The sequence below is a fragment of the Nyctibius grandis genome, chromosome 2 (assembly GCF_013368605.1).
Source record: "Nyctibius grandis isolate bNycGra1 chromosome 2, bNycGra1.pri, whole genome shotgun sequence".
Taxonomy (NCBI): Eukaryota; Metazoa; Chordata; class Aves; order Nyctibiiformes; family Nyctibiidae; genus Nyctibius; species Nyctibius grandis.
In genome coordinates, this window is record NC_090659.1 from 12533333 (window position 1) to 12549972 (window position 16640).

A 16640-nucleotide genomic window follows, 5' to 3' on the forward strand; every position below is an offset into this window, starting at 1 on the left:
ATAGAAGTAGGATTAAAATAAAGACAGAGAAACAATTCATTCTTATAAGGCTGCTGCTTCACAAGTTTAATCCAGTGGAAACAGGCACAGCCTGGGCCTTGTCCTCTCCCTTGTCTCACCCCTGGCTCTCACTAGTCAGCAGGAAATTAAATAAAAGCAAAGAGTGGCTTTCTGATGGTTTGTTGAGAGCCCGGGCTGGCTTGACAGAGGTTCAGGCAAGTGGCAGTGCTGGCTCAAAGCGAGGAGTGGCTCGTTAGAGCGGGTGGCATCTGGCAACACCAGCCTCGGCTGGCTGATGTGGGCAGGAGCTAAAACCAGGGCAGGGCAGCTGGCTTGTCAGGAGCAGCTTGTGGTCTGACAGCCCCTTTAAACTGTACTGTTTGCAAGTATAGCAGAGACCGGGATCCCATGGAGCTGAGGACACTTGCAGCTTCCAGAGTTGATTTGTTTGTTCCTGGAGTTGTTGTCCTTGTTATCATAACAGCAGAGCAAGGAGAATGAAGGGGCTGGCTTGGCATTTTCTTGGGACGTCTTCCATATTGTGCAGAGCAGGGTGAGATTATCATGATGACTATTTGGAAAAAAAACATAAAGCTAAACATGAACGGGCTAGCAGGGCTGCCCTCTTGAGTTGAGAGGTAGGTCTTAGCCTTTCAGTGACAGATAATAGATAGGTGAAAAAAGGACTATGAAGAGCCTCAAACATGAGCCAGAATAGCTAGTGTTTCATGTGATGGGTTAAACTGTGGCTGGGATGCAAAGGAAAATATCTCAAAGCAGGAACTTAAAATGTCGATCTTTGCAGCTTGAGGTTTTTTTTAGACCTCAGAAAGACAAGAGTTCATGAATTGTTTAAAAGACATTCAAAAGGACATTTTTAATAGCTGCTACAGTAAAATTATGATACCCGGGTCTTTCCTGTGAGGAGAGAGCTTGTCTTGGTGATACTCCCTGGGCAGACACTGTAAAATTTAATGTTTAGGCATGATGGTAAATGTCTATGAACAGAACAAAAAAATTAAGAAGGAAACGTTTACAATAGAAAGTAGCAGGCGTGATTGGAAAATATGTGTGTATGTTTATTTTTTATATACACACAGAGTTAGCTGTATATCTGTCATCTTCCAGCCTCCTTCTCCATTCTACCTGTATAATGTCACTTATCATTGAGCCCAGTGGTTTTAATTTGCTGTGGCTTGTGCACTTTGTTGGCAGCTCTCTTGATGCTGGGGCCTGAATGTGTTGAGGTGGGACTGGGATGTGAACCCAGGCTGGAGCGTGCCACCAGGACGTGGCACTGCCCAGCTGTTGTCCATGGGTGGGCTCTCAGAGGAATCCTTCTGAATTTTGTATGTAGTTTAGAGATAACATGTGCTGGTGCTTTGAAAGACCCCCTGCTGCCACCAATAACTAATCACCCATCAGATCTGGATTAGAGTAGAGATATTTTTGCTGATTACTGTCACAGTTACTGCAGTGTCTAAGAATCAAAAGTGATTCTTGTGAAGCAAACTTTCCATGGCTGTTCCAGTGAATGCAACCTGAAGTTTAACTTGCATCTAGTTAAATGAGACTAAAGATCTCACTGGGTTTACATTAGTTAATTAATTTTTAGGGCTGTTATCATTACTATAACAGCAGAGTGACAAGAGAGAAAGATGTAGCTTGACATTGTTTTTTTGGGAAGCGCTCTCTGTTTTGCTGAGCAGGGTTTGAGAAATCGTGATGGTGGTTTAAAACACACAGACCTCAAAACTCAATAATTTTACATTTCTGACGCCTTTTATGTTTTCAGTAAGTACTAAGTCTGCTATCCTCTCTTGATTAAAAGCCTGACACTGAAGCTCATTTAGGAAAGTTATCAGTAAAAGCTAGAAATGTGGAACTCAGCAATTCTTCACATGCTTTGTCATTCAAGCAACAACATTCATAAACCAGTTCATAGACTAATTTTAAGACAGAACTTCAGTTACATTTCTATTTGTTCCTCTTTTGGTTTGGAGGATTGGTTTTAAACCATGTTGCTTTGATGGAAATGACAATATTTTTGAGCCAGTTCACACTTCTGTTGTGGTAGATCACACCATACTGCCTTCAGGCACAGTTTTCTTCATTGTTTGTTGGTTTTGTTTTGTTTCTTTTTCACGGAGGAAAACCGAATCTCTTGATAATGTAAACTGCACATGATTAGTTGTAATCCAGGCAATAGACCTGCAGGGGTGTCAAGTTGGAGTCCGGGGCTGAGTTTCAGTACTTCTGCGTCCTGAGGGGAAAATGAGACAAAATCCAGTAAATATGTTCGAGGAAGTGTGTTTCTGTTGCTTTCTGAATGTTCTCCATGTTATTGTATGAGTGTACTCAGTGGTGCCTCTTCCAGCTGCATTATTACTCCAATTCTTTAGCACCCCAAAAATTTGCCTAGGAAGACCTATATAGTAATAAGGTGATGCTTCCCCCTTGCTTTTCACTTCTCTCCCTTGAGCTGTGTAAGAAATCTGGCTTTAGGGTCTCATTCCTTCCCTGTGCTGTGTGAATGTGGAAGAAAGAGTGTGAAGCCACTTCTCCTGCCTATGGGTGGAGTAGTTTGGAAAGTCACTAACTTTTCCCCTGTGAACTGACAGGGTTTCCTGCTCATTGCAAGAGTATTCCACACGTAGGTAATGATTTGGCTCACATTTAACTTCTGGGTTTTTTTTGTAAATGTGTATAACTATCTGAGGTGGGTTTGCCTTGTATTTAGTGTCAGTAAATAAAACTCAAACTCCTCAAGCCTGTCTTTAAAATCTCATTTCAAAAAGTTTAAATATTAGCTTGAAGTAAAATAAATTTAAGTGTTATATGTTGAGAGTAAATGAGACTTTTTTTTGGGGGGAGGGGGCTCATATATGAGGCTCAGAATAGTGAGTGTTTACGTGAATGCATGTTCATGTGTAGAATCCATATCATCAAATCTTGAAATTCATTGAAAAGTCACTTGTTAAAGCATTTTCAGTTCACAGCTTTATTATTGTACATGGAAACCATAGAAACGTGGTGAGAGTATTCGGAGTGTTATCTTATGATGATTATAGGTTACATAATGCTATGATTAATTAGGATCCTTCCTTTAATTTTTCAGGGAGGACTGTATGCACGTGAGTAATGCACTCAAGCCTCTTCCCCATTAAACTTTTATTTGGTCCAGGCTGTGGTTGGCTGAAAGTTGCAGCCATAGAGTGTGTCCTTTTGCTTCCTTGAAGTAAGTTTGCTCTCAGTCCAGTTGCAGGTGGGTAATTATCCACTTTGCACAAGCTGCTGCTGTAATTGGCAGGTTTTGGCAGTCTGCATAGAGCAGTCCTAGACTGAAAATCTGCAGTCTCCATGCACATCCTGTACTCTCCACAGGTGATTTTGTCCAAGCCAAAGCTGAGATGCATTTTGAATTTGTGTGTGTATAAAAATATATCTTTACCTACTTTCTCAGAGGATACAATGTCATGTAAGAGATTTTTCTTTTCATGACTGAACAAAAGGAAACCCAGTTAGCAGATACCAGGCAAGGAAACCTAATCCCGCCGTGCTTTAGGAGGTACTGTAAGAATGAACACCTTAAAGCCAGTGCAGAGATTTAACTTGGTCTTTGCACCAGCAAAATAGTGCTTTTAAAAATAAGTGTATACATATACCCACTTTTTAATTTACATATTTATATATGTATGTTTATTTTACACACACACACACACACAGAGAATAATCTTGAGGACAGTAATGGTAAGAGAAAAGTCATGCAACAAAGCCTTCTGGAGTTGACTGTGTGTTTTTCCCCGTGTTTCAATAACTTCTCTTCATGGAAGGAGTTAGTTTTTATTTGCCTATTTGGAACTTGGCCAACAGCTTATTTAGAAGATGGTCAGTGTATCTGTGCTCGGCAGTGTATGTGGGCCTTTTAACTGTTCCTGGGAGATATGATTAATGTGATAGAAAATGACATTCACAGTAGTAATTGAGGGTCTTTAGTATGCTCATCCTTTGTACCTTAACTATTTTATGTTTATTTGTTTGTAGCAGAAACTTAAAGCCTTTTTACAGAGGATTACATTCCTCTAATCTCTCAGTGTTCTTCTCATTACAGCTACATCATATGAGGAAACTGGCGTATTAGCTACTTGTCTGCAAACGTACCATTAGCAGGTCCTCTGCAGCTCACGTTACACTAGAGCTGTCTTTAATATAAAATACTCTGTGCAATGTCATTCGTGCTTTCCTCCGACAAATGGCTCTCACAAGTCGGTGTTGCACCGGAAAGTAAAGTAAGTGGGTTCTGTGTGGGGGGACTGAGTCAAGATGCTATTCTTGGCATTTGCATTTCCCCCCCTCTTTCTTTTTGTCTTTAGTGCAAGTATTCATCCCTTGAAGGAAGGGACTCCCATAGTTTGTTTTCATTATCTACTATTTAAATGAACTGCATAGTGGAGCAGTAGGCCCTGTTTTCTCCTGGTAATGGTTTGACCGTCTCATTTATTACTGAACATATGACTTTTTCTGTGCTTGGAAACTGAAGAGGGTTGTTTTATCTTCTAAGTTTGAAAGTACTTGTGTTGCAAATACAAATATTTGGATATTGCCATGAATAAAGCCAAAGCTTACATGTACTTCAGAAGCTACAGAGATGAGAAAATAAACAGATCAAAAGGTGGCTAATTTTTTTCCCCAAATTTATCTGCAGTATAATTCAGAATTAGTGAATTTATGAGATTTACCTTGTCCAAAAAAATATTTGTGTAATTTAGCTTTTTGCTCTGATTTGGATAAGTTATCAGAGTTTACAGTACTGTTGTGGAACTAATTTGGGCACAGCATCTCCCTAAGCAGATAATAGTGTAGATCCTTTTCTGCTTCACTAGTGCTGGCACAGCTACTGAATATGCTATTGTGTGAGGTTATAAACCAGATAATCTTAATTGGGCATTTCCTGAGAGGAAGGGAGGGATGGCTGAAAAAGGAAAGAATTGGAAATAAGGGCATGCATTTCTAATATACAAATTTGGCTTCCATCCAGGAAAATGGAGAATTTCCTGTTAGTTAAAATCTTCCAAAAGCTGAAAGCCTGGAGATACATACTGCATATCTCAGGGAGCCAGAGGGAGGGGGAAGGCTGGGAACAGCTCCTGCATGAAAGCCCTGGGGAACTGATTCCTATGTGATATGGTGGGACTGAGGGGTGTGAGCAGCTGGATCTTAAGGCAGCTATAGCATCAGCGGATCATCTCCTTCGCCTGGCCAGGGATTTGGGTTGCCCTGCAGCACTTGCACTGGCAGAGTCTGGTGTCGTAGACCAAGTTCTGAAGCCTTTTTAGAGTTGAGTCAAATGCAGTTCAAGCTACATGGATTATGTGTGTATATGTGTTATAGATATGTGTGCATGTATAACGTAACACATTTGGTGGTGTGTGTGTGCTGCAGATACACGTGGAGTATTGACTCACTCAACTGGAGGATCTGTGCTATAGATAAACTATGGAATCCATCACGTAAATTTGAGGAGAGGATGGCAAACAGAAGTGGCTACAGGCAAATAAGCTCTGAAAGAACTGAAGTGGGTTTCTTTGCACCAGTAGTTGCGCCTGGTTCTGTTGCAATAATCTGTTTGGATCTGCATTTGAAGAGAGAGGTTGCTTATTAAATTAAAGTGCTGCGAGTTATTCAGAATTTGAACCTCTATTAATGCAAGGCTGGAAAAATAGGGAATTGGGGAAGAGCTGTGTTGCAAAAAGGAAACAACTTGTTATGTTAGGAGTGCTAATTGTGTTCTGAATCTCCCTTGCTGGCCTGATTTCATTAACATATATTAGTGTAGATGCTTCAGACATTTGTGAATACTTGTAGGCCACCTTCTTCATTTTATAGCTTTGCTTTAGCGTAGTGTGAGCTTTTTTGGGGGCATTTTTGGTAAGCCTTTGAGTGCATTATGATCATAATTGTTTAGAATAGCTACATTAGTATTTGTGGTCTGTATGCTATGGTCACTTCAACTCAAGATCATCCAAGCTCCAGGAAGACTAAAGCTTCTAGGGCAGATGTAATCGGGCGGAGAATTAATAGGAATAAGGAGGGTGGCTTGCTTTGTGTGTAGAAGTCTGTCCTAAGTATTCTATTAAAGATCAGTTACAATACAGAAGAGACTTAATTTTTTAGTGATTGCATTAGAAGTTGTTCTCCAAACTTCAGTCATGGGTAACAGCAAAATGAAATCTTTTTTTCTTTAAAAATCATCCTGTATGCCACAATAGCTAAACGAATATACTAAAGGAATATAATTCAAAACAAAAAAGCTTCACCTGTTTTGACTTTGGCAGTCTAGTGCAGATGCAGTAAATTAAAGTTATACCAAGAATGAAGTAATCTCAGCTCTCTGAATATGAATACAATTGTGTTTCTGAAGAAGTTTAAGTGAAAAGAAACACAAAAAGATAATTTGATTTTGCCCTCTGAGTCATGAATGCAGAAAGGGTTTGGTAGTAACTGCCTGCACTGTCATTTGTAGTGAAAAGAAATAGAATTACCTGTATTAATACAATTTCATGGGTGATAATACATTGTCAATTTAATAGTAAAGGAGCATAATGGCAAAGTTAAACATACAGTTGCAAGAAAGGTCTGTACACAGTACAGATGGTGCAGTTATGTGAGATCTGAGAGGATGAGAGGAGAGCAGTGAATGCATGGAAGAGAAGGCCACCAGTGTAATGCCGCGTTACGGAGTTTTTAGCTGCTGTATGCAGTTTCAGAATTGTTTCTGAAGACCTGTTAGTCTATTAGCAGGTATTAAGAGAGCACATTGATTAGGTGGAAACAACTTCAATCATACTTTTTTTTTGTTGCTTTGTTTTTATCTTTTTCCTCCTCCTTCTGGGAAGGGAAGCGGATTGTCATTCTTTAACTTCTGTTTGATTTGAAATAATTCAATTAGAGATTAATGGCAGCTTGTATACATTTACCTGAAAAGCCAGTAATGTCTAAATCAGGTGTTTATGGCCCCAAAGCAGTTTAGCTCCGTTTGAGGTATTGCTGATAACTATTAATTTTCCGCTTAATTTCTGTCATTTGTAACTAGGATGCTTATGATTCTCTGTGTTGTTTACTTAATTAGCAGTTAGAAATTTTGGAGCTGAGTGCCTTAAACTTTTATAGAATCATAGACTTGTTTTGGTTGGAAAGGACCTTTAAGATCATCGAGTCCAACCATTAACCTACCACTGCCAAGTCCACCACTAAACCATATCCCTAAGCACCACATCTACTCGTCTTTTAAATACCTTCAGGGATGGTGACCCCACCACTTCCCTGGGCAGCCTGTTCCAATGTTTGACAACCCTTTTGGTGAAGAAATTTTTCCTGATATCCAATCTAAACCTCTCCTGGAGCAACTTGAGGCCATTTGTTCTTGTCCTTAAAAAAGGCCTCTTGGCCTTAAAAAAGTATTTTTAGGTACTTAAATAACCTCTTGATGAGAAAGGAACATCTCTGGGTCTGGTTCTGATCTGTTAAATGTGTATGTCCTTGGGAAGGGGGCCTTGAACCACAGCTTTACACCGGAATACTGAAATCTGAATATAAACTACAGATGTCTAGGTCTGTAAGTTGCAGCTGTACTCATAAATTAGCAGCCAATATTTTGAACTGCTAAGAGATTGTTTGTTGGTAAACTGTCTCTTCTGTCTCTTCTGAATCTCTGTGAACAATGAATATCCTCCAGGCAGCCTTTCCAAGTGTTGTATATATTGTAGAAGATAAAGAAATCTGTTGTAACTTGTTATAATAACTTATAGTGAAACTATTTTCCATTTTATGAACCATCCCGTTGGTAGCAAACACGAAAAGAAATCCATTTTTCTGCCATGCAGTGCCCTTGAATTTCTCCTGCCTAGTTTAATGCTGTTGTAATTACTTTTCCTAAATATTCCATTTCTTTTCTTTGCTTCTTGTCAGACCCAGGGGCAGGAAAGCAACTTTATAGGGGAAACAAGTCCTGTCTTTGTACGGTGCTATGAAATGCACAGAGTAAACAAATGAGAGGGTGAGAGATGAGGATAGAGTGGGAGTTTGTTTTCCTGCATCACTTCACTTTTCTCGTGCCAATAGCAGGGGTTTTAAAAAGAAAAGGGGGAAAAAAAAAAAAAGGCCAATTGGATTGTTAGCAGTGTCCCTTAGGATCATAAATAAAGGGAAGATTGTGTATGTAATTCATAAACATCCTGAACTATACGCCTTCTGTTTCAACTTATTAGGGCATGAAGTAGTGTCTGTCAGGTTAATTTCACACTGGGGAATTCAGCATTCATGCAGCTCTTAATTTCCTCTTCTGTACAAAGCCATGATAAGGAGAGAATAAGGGTATTTGAATATTTGATTCCAAATTTTTTTTTTTTTTTTAGAGAAAAGTGTTTTAGAAGTAGCCGCAAGACAATTGTAGTTGGGGTTTATTTAATCGAATTTGGAGAGTAACTTGAGAACGTTTATTTGTCACTGATAGGAAGTATGCTTTTTGTCTAGCAAACAAAACCCTGTACTTTACGAAATCTTGTCTTTTTTAGATGAAATTATTGTTTTGAGTTCAGGATGTGGTGGGCAAACAATAAAAAAGAAAAACCACTTGCAAATACCACCAAGCTTTTCTCCTTTTCCCGTCTGCCAAAGGAAGAATGGAATTTGTTAGTATGGAGCAATGGTCAGTCCTCTTTTCATGGTTTTAATGGTTAAGATGGTTTTAATGGTTAACTGGAGTTCAAGGACTGTGCCAGCCTAGCGCCTGCTTTTTGCTTCTGTGATGAGATATCTGAGCATGAGCAGACGGAATCATCTGTTTGCTCTAAACAGGAGTGGGACCAGATTTTTATTTAAAAAAAAAGCTTCAAAATTCATATTAATTGAATATTTAAGAAACCCAGGACCTCTTATTCTTTTCTAACTCCAAGTGTTACTTGAAACTCACTCATAGATGCTGACTGATATTGTGATTTCGGAGAGTTGGATTCAGCTCGTTTAGGAAGGTGGTTAAGACGGATTCTTTAGTCTCAAGAAACTGTTTTGCATGGACATTTTTATAGTAATTCTCATAAAACATCAAAATGATCAGTAAGGCTTAATTTCTTAGTTTTGAGGTTGGAATGGCTGGGAATTGTGTATATTAAGGAAAAGTGGGATTGAGAGTAATTGGAAGTTGAAGAAACTGGTATTGATGGAAGTTCAGTCAACTATTTCCCCTGCTGCCTTTGAAGACTAAGCTATGGAGTTTTATTTGTTTAGAAGGGCCAACTGAGGCTTTTTACAGGCTCCTTAAACCCATGTTGCATAAGCTCACCCATCATCAGTGTTTTTGTTTTTTAAAAAAACCCACCAAACCCAACCGAACAAAACTATTACATTTGGGAATTAAAAGTGCCCAAGTTGCAGAAACTAAGACAAACTTGAATAACAAAGGCTCTACCCCTTTGTGGTATATAAAGCTTATATGGAGACACTTTTAACGTTTGTAGAGAAGCATACTCTTGTAAGTAATTGGTTTTACTGTTATTTGGCTCTTATTTTGATGATCTGTTTTTTTTTTTTTAGCACCAGCAAACATTTTTAAATCAGCTGAGGGAGATCACTGGTATTAATGACATCCAGGTACTACAACAGGCACTGAAGGTAAGATGGATGTGTCTGACTTGTAGCTGAATATATACATATTAACTGCCTGTGAAGGCCATAAACCCCACCCTTTCTTACTCTCATCTTCCCTTCCATTCCCAGCTTGAATGCTTTTTAGATTTATTTCAGGGGAAGAAAGCTAATAATGGTGGCTTGTTCACTTTAGAAGGAGTCTTGGTATATTTTGGTACTGACGTAAAAATAAATGTGGTATTCAAAAATGAAAAGACAGGAGTGGTATGACTTGCCTTTAACCTTTGGCTAAAGTGTTTTGAGATACCTTGGTGCTACTACAGCTGGTCAACTCCTGATGAGTTAAATGTTGTTTTCTTGTCAAGATGTAGTTGAATTTTCTATCATGAACAGGTCGTGCTCAGTATCTAGAATGAAGAACTCTCCTTGACCTTGCCGCTCTTTGCTACTTTGCTGTTCTTTCACTGTTTTTTCAACCATTGTAAATTTTTTCACAGCACAGAAGCGTTCTTTGATGCAAGTAAAGAATGGCAGGTGTCTCTGCTTTCTGTTTCCCCAAATATATATATAAATGTAATAAAATTTTAAAAATGCCTTATCTCCCTCAAACAGAGATTTTTAGCCATTTATACATGGTAAATGAGGATCAAGTGAATTTCAGTCATTTTCACATATATGTAGTTGTTGATTCAGATTCAGCATAAATCATGTACACAACTGCCCCTCAAAGCCAGTATTTCTGGCTTTAAAAATGAAATGGTAGATTTTCAGAAGAATTCAGCTGACTGCTGTTGAAGTCTGTGACAGTGTGCTGATTATGCTTGTTGAGGGGTTGACCTATACTACAAGACCTTTTATTTTTTTCTGAAAGAAGTGGAATTCTACCAAAGTAAATTTTTATAAGATGTTTTATCTTTGTTTTGGTTAAAAATAGTGACATCTACAGAATATGTCAAGTTCGGAAACTTTCTTTTCTAATCTATATTTCACCTGAAAATACAATCTGACATTGATCTTCCAGATTGCTTGTAATATTGTACTTTGCTGTTAAGAAAAATTTTAAAAGGGATCTCTCACTTCTCGTTCTGTTGATGCTTAAAGGACAGCAATGGTAATCTGGAGTTGGCTGTGGCTTTCCTCACTGCGAAGAATGCCAAGGTTCCCCAGCTAGAGGAGGCAACTTACTATCAAACAGCCCTTCCTGGAAATGACAGATACATCAGCGTGGGCAGCCAGGCAGACACCAGTAGGTATTTTTTCTTTTCGTACGTTTAGTTTAAAGGCAAGGAAACTAAAAACTTGCCTGTGAGATGGCTGTTAATGTGCTGATAATTCTTACTTAACAATTTTTAGATTATTATGTATTCTTTCTTTCCTTATTCCAGTGTATTTTTTTTTATTTGAGCTATCCTTAAGCATTACCTTTACATGTATGTATGGTACTGATCAGAGGGTGAATAACTGGGTTTTCAATCTTCTTTTCCTTTTTTTTTTTTTTTTTTTTTTTTTTCCTGTATTATGCGATTTATTTTGGGGTCATGCAGTAAATAATTAAAGGCAAAAGCTGGGTATTCTTCTGTCAAAATAAAATAAAATTGGAGAAGAGTCTGTGAATGAATGTCTTAAGCATATCAAGCTTTAGCACATTAAGAGTAGCTTCTCCCTGACAGAGATGACTTTCCCAAAGAGAAAAGCAAGAGGTTAGGTGTGCATTTTGTAGTAAAAGAGTAGGTATTTTATATGTGAAATTAACACTAAATATACTTAACTAAATAAATTTATTTAAAATTGATGCAGGAGGTCCCAAAACCTGTATTTCTCTGAGCCTTGCAGGTTCTATTCCTTTGCTAAAGTGTATAGTTATTTTTATGGGGGACAGGGAGGAAATGTGTTAAATGTGTTTCGGAAATAAATATGGGAAATAACATGAAAGAAAAAGTCAAAGGAAGTTTTGTAGTGGGTTTGATTTCTGTAAAATATGAGTTTCTTGATACTGTATTTACATTCCAACATTCTAAACACAGATGTAGAATATTTTAATTATATATTGATCCTTTGACCATATATGTAGTACAGCTACGTAGCTTTTATTAAATGAGTAGAATTATTTAGCTTCACCCACAGTAGGATTTTTTGCCCTTCATTTCACTAATAGTGGGGTGGCTACAGTGGCACCGTTGTAAAGAAGTTTAGTTAGATCTCCTTGTCAGTTGTACAGTTGCCTTGTTGACTCTGGCACCTTGACATAAACATTTTTTAAACTTTTTATTTTTTTTAAATTAGAGATGAGTTTATTCTTAACATCTCAGATCTGAAAACTGCATTTTAATCCTTGGTGTTACTAACAACCCTGTATAAAATGCTCTGAGTACATTATAAGTAGTTGTATTGTCCTTCCACTAAGTTGTGGGGGGGGTGATTGGTTTTTTTTTTTTTTGGGTCGTGTTTTTTTTTTTTTCTTTCCCTCCTTTGGGAAGCAAACACACACAAAACCCCACATGTATTTCATTTTCAATGTCAGAAATTTGACATTGAGGAAATGGAAACTATTTTCAACAAACTTACCACTGTTGTCATAGTCTCCAGTACTGAAGATCTACTGTGGCAGTGGACTAGTAAGCTGGATTCTCTTGCAGTCTGTGTTTAATTAGATTTATTAGCAATCTCATTAATAGAACCGTTTAGTTTTGCTGTCACTTACTGTGCTATGCAACCTTATTGAAGATATGAGGTGACAAGGGATGTGAGAGGGAAGAGTCAAGCCTGCAGAGTCTACGTTACCCATGACTGATGGTCAAACTGAAAAGAGTAAGTCTTGAGTTGCACATTCCAAGCTGAATTTCAGGATTCTCTTCTCTTTTCTGGGGGGCTGAAGGCAGACCCAGATTCCTTACAGTTATATAGCACTACAAGTCAGTAATCGAGAAGCACCAACTACTGTGGAAAAAGCAAGCCGACTTTTTTTTTTTTTTTTTATCTTTAGTGTCTGGTCAGGTCCTCCCTGGCAACAAAGATGAGAGCCCTTTGCCACCCTTTATTTTAGTTAGACTGAAAACATGTTATGAGATAAAGGCATCTTGGCCAACTTTTCTTCGTGTTGGAGGACTCGTGGGGCAAGAACTAAACACTCACAGCAGAACAAAAGTCTAAGCCAATCTCTGATCATAGAGCCCCCCCATCTGTAGAGGTCTAGTGAAAGCTTCTTGCAGAACCCTACAGTTCTTTTTGTTGGGATCTGCTTGTCTGTAATTATTTTGGTTATGAATTTTAAAAATGCAGTACATTTAAAATGGACAAGGTTCAGGGCCCTGCATTGGTAAGTGCTGTCATGTAAGGGAGGGTGGTGAAAGACATTTTGGATGACTTGAGAGAAGAGAATGGAAGGGTAGGCACAGATGGAAAACATTCAGCAATGATAGCTCCAACCATCAACACTCCCTTCTGCAAAGAATGCTGTTAGCACTTCTCAGTAGCTATGCTGAGTTGCTGACAGTATCTTGCCTTTCAAATTTGACTCCCTTTTACTATCCCATGTAGGTATAATTACATGAAGATAATTATAACTCACCTTTACTGTTCCTTACTGCTTAACTACCTCTGTGCATTTAGAACTTACGATGTTATGAGTCACCGATCTTCGCGGTCCCACCAAGTTAAGTCATCCAAACTGGGGATGAGAGGCAGTTACAGATAACTATCAGAGCTGTCTTTTATGCCACAGAAAACCTCCAACCACTTACGAAGGCTTTTGAATGTATGCCTTGCATAAAGGCAAATCGAATGTATTCTGTGAGCTTGACTGACTACATTTCTTTGAAATGGTTACTTAGTTAAGGGATAAAATAAAAACATATATAACAGGAAATCATACCTTAACAATCAGCGGTTAGCCTGGACTGTGCACTGGCTTTTCCAAAAGTGACAGTCATTCAACTGTTTGAGAGTTCTATTCCGTATGTTAGGAGGTGTAAGGAAACCTCATTTCTCTTATTAGCAAATGCAACATTTCAGCAGCTGCAAAAATTATTAATGAGTTTGCATAAAATTTACTCCGTCTTTAAAAGCAAAGGCTGACTTGCACAATCAGCGTTATTCATGATGCTTGCCTTTTTGCCTGTTCAAAATGGTATGTGCAAGCACCTGGAAGTGTAGCTTTTTCATGTCAAGAGTGATGCATGCTTTATCTGATCCCTCTGCAAAGGTTTTTTTTTCCTTTCTTTCCTGCAGTCTGTTAGTGAGCAGAAAGTGCTGAAGTATTAGGGTTGCAGTGTACAAGTGAACTTGTTTTAATATAAGATCACTTTAATGTTCTGCTTAGTAGCATAAATCCTAGACACTGGACCTAAAGCAAAATAAAATAAGTTGTTTGGTAGTACTTTCCAGTATTTTCACTTTATTGATTTCTCTAGAAACCTTTTTGTTTCCATTTGCAGTAATTCAGTGTATTTTCATCTATGACTGCACAATAGAACTATTGCATTGCTAAGCATTTATCCATTTCCTTCTCATTATTTGAGAAACTTGCAGAACCTGGGGTTAAAGGAAGCGGCAGAATGAAGAGAAGACATGTATTTTAGAAGATATATTGTCTTCAAATGAAACAGCTGTCAAGACAAATTCTCTCCCTCCCTTCTTTTGAAAACTCAGAATTGTTTTTCACAAAAACTGAATTATTAGTCTCCGCAATTGCACATTCCACAGCCAAGACAAAAGATCTTAAGCCCTTTTATAAGGACATAGTATAATGTGACTGTAAAATACCACACACACCAACTTGAGGGTTGTAGACTTCATTGTTTCTGGGGACCTAGCTTTTATATCTTCCTGTTCCTAGAGTTTGAGCCTTTGTATGGGTTTCAGAAGTCATTCAATCAACCCTTTGCGATGAGGTAGGCTTAACTGCACCTAAAACCTCCCTAAGTGATGTTTATATAAACATATTTCTTAAAACCCCTTCTGTTCTAGAGACTCTGAAAAGTTTATAGCGTAATTTGTTTTGGTGCTTCATTGTCCTTACTTTTAGACTCCTAATGTCTTGCCTAAATCCCTCTTGCTTCAAGTTAAGTCTTTTATTCTTTGTGCTATCCCCTGTGGGGTTTATAGTACACTTCATTCCTTTTGTCTTCGATGAAGTGTTGCATGCCCGAAGACAGTGTATCATAATGTCCCCTCTGAGTTTTCTCAGATCTAAACTAAACAGCCCAAATTCTTTCCAAGTCTTTGGATGCATTTCCTATACCTATTGTCAATTTTTTTCTCTCTTCTGGACCTTCTCTAATTATTCCACCTTTTTCGTGAATTGTGGCACTCAAAACAATAACCAAGACTTCAACTGAGTTCTTAAGAAAAATGGGTGAATCTTTATAAATGTCCATGTAGTGCTCTGACAATACACCTCAGTGTAACACTTCATATTTCCTTCAACACTGTGATGATGTGAATTGGAGGTTGAACATGAATCAGCTGTAGCTCATAGATCCTTCTTTGCACAAGTTCTAGTCAGTTCTCACTCTATAGCTGTGCATTTTATTGTTTCTGTGAGTAGAATCTAACACGAGTTTCTTCTGTCACCTTACCTAACTCAGATACTGCTTTGTGTCTTCATGACATTTCCTTCTGTTTCAGGGGTTACTTGTGTCATCTCTATCCAGGTTCCTGGGAGTCTCTCCAGCTTGGTATGGCAGGGTCCCTGCTTCAAAATGTCAGGGGTCTTGTACTTTGAGGTCCTCCTTTCATCTTACAGATTCACTTGTTCCTTTGTTCCATGACTACCTCTCTCCTTCCCATCCCTGTCAGTGTGAGAATCGTCAGTTTAAGGTGTTACCATCCTAAGACAGTGTAAATGCAGCTGAGATGAGGAAGTTCCTGTAAGATATTGGTGGCTAACATTTGCTAGCTCTCTCATCAATAGAGCTCTTTGAGTTGTTTAAGTAGCTGCAGGGATGCTGTGTGTTCTTTCCCCATCCAGTTTTAACCAGAAGTGGCAAATAGACCTGATTAAATTCCTTTAAATCTTCATGTAGGAGCCCAAGACCATAACGACGTTTAACGTCACAGAATAGATCGTAGAATATAGGATCTTACTTAGCTCTGCTTGTAATAAACAAAACTGATGTAGTCTCAACTTCATTTTTTTCTTTTTTTTCTTCTTTTTATGTTGTTGGTGTGTTTGAAATTGGAGTCTTGCTGCTGGATTTCCATACTTGGCACATGTCCATTGAACCCATCAGGCCTGCCCCTTCATTTTCCTCTCCCTGTGCCAGTGGTTGCCTCACTGCAGTTGTTTATAGCCTCTCCCTAGGTTCAATTGCTACTTCAGATCTGTCCCTCATGCTGAGTTTCCCATCCTACTTATGTTTGAAGTTCCTACCTTCTGCCTTCTCCTGGTATAAGTAACAAGTCAATAACACAGTAATTATTTTAATGACCTAGGCAATTACCAAGTAAGAACCATTTATTTAAATGATGATAGAAACTTCCTAAGTAAACAGATTGATAAGAAGTTTTTTTTTTTAGAAAAGAAAGATGATGTATGGGGATAGATAAAGTGTGAATTTACTGTGTATATACTAGTACATTTGTCACGCATTTCAATATGCAACTTAAAATTGCTTCGTAGCATTACAAATGATGTCAAACTCTGTATCTTATGTACTAGAAGCACACATTATTATATAATAATGTTGTAAACCAAAAATACATTTCTTAGTAAAACAGTTGAATAATTCTGCATGTTAATTTTAGTTGAGTAAACATCATGAATGCACTAAGCCAGACTGTTTTGATGAACAGCTTCTTCCTTTATAAAGAATTTTTTCAGAAGCAAACTTTTTTGTTTGTTTAGTAGTCACGACTTAGTTAAGAATGTTTGTATTTTCTAAGGCTATGTGATGTACAATAAGAAGTACCTTTATGAGGATGAGCCAGTGAGAACTAAAGCATTCTGTGGCCTAAATGAGGAGCATTACAAAATCAATGTATGTAAATTAAAGTCA

At 38.1% G+C, this 16640-nt stretch overlaps 1 protein-coding gene across 3 annotated transcripts in view; it reads left to right on the forward strand.

Annotated features, from left to right (window-relative positions):
* USP25 (ubiquitin specific peptidase 25) overlaps positions 1–16640 on the forward strand; it is a 95786-nt gene that overhangs the window by 13457 nt on the left and 65689 nt on the right. For all 3 annotated transcript variants that reach the window (XM_068425510.1, XM_068425511.1, XM_068425509.1), the window contains exons 2-3: positions 9592–9669; positions 10747–10891. In XM_068425510.1, coding sequence (XP_068281611.1) covers positions 9592–9669; positions 10747–10891 — 223 coding nt within the window. The remainder of the gene's footprint in view (positions 1–9591; positions 9670–10746; positions 10892–16640) is intronic.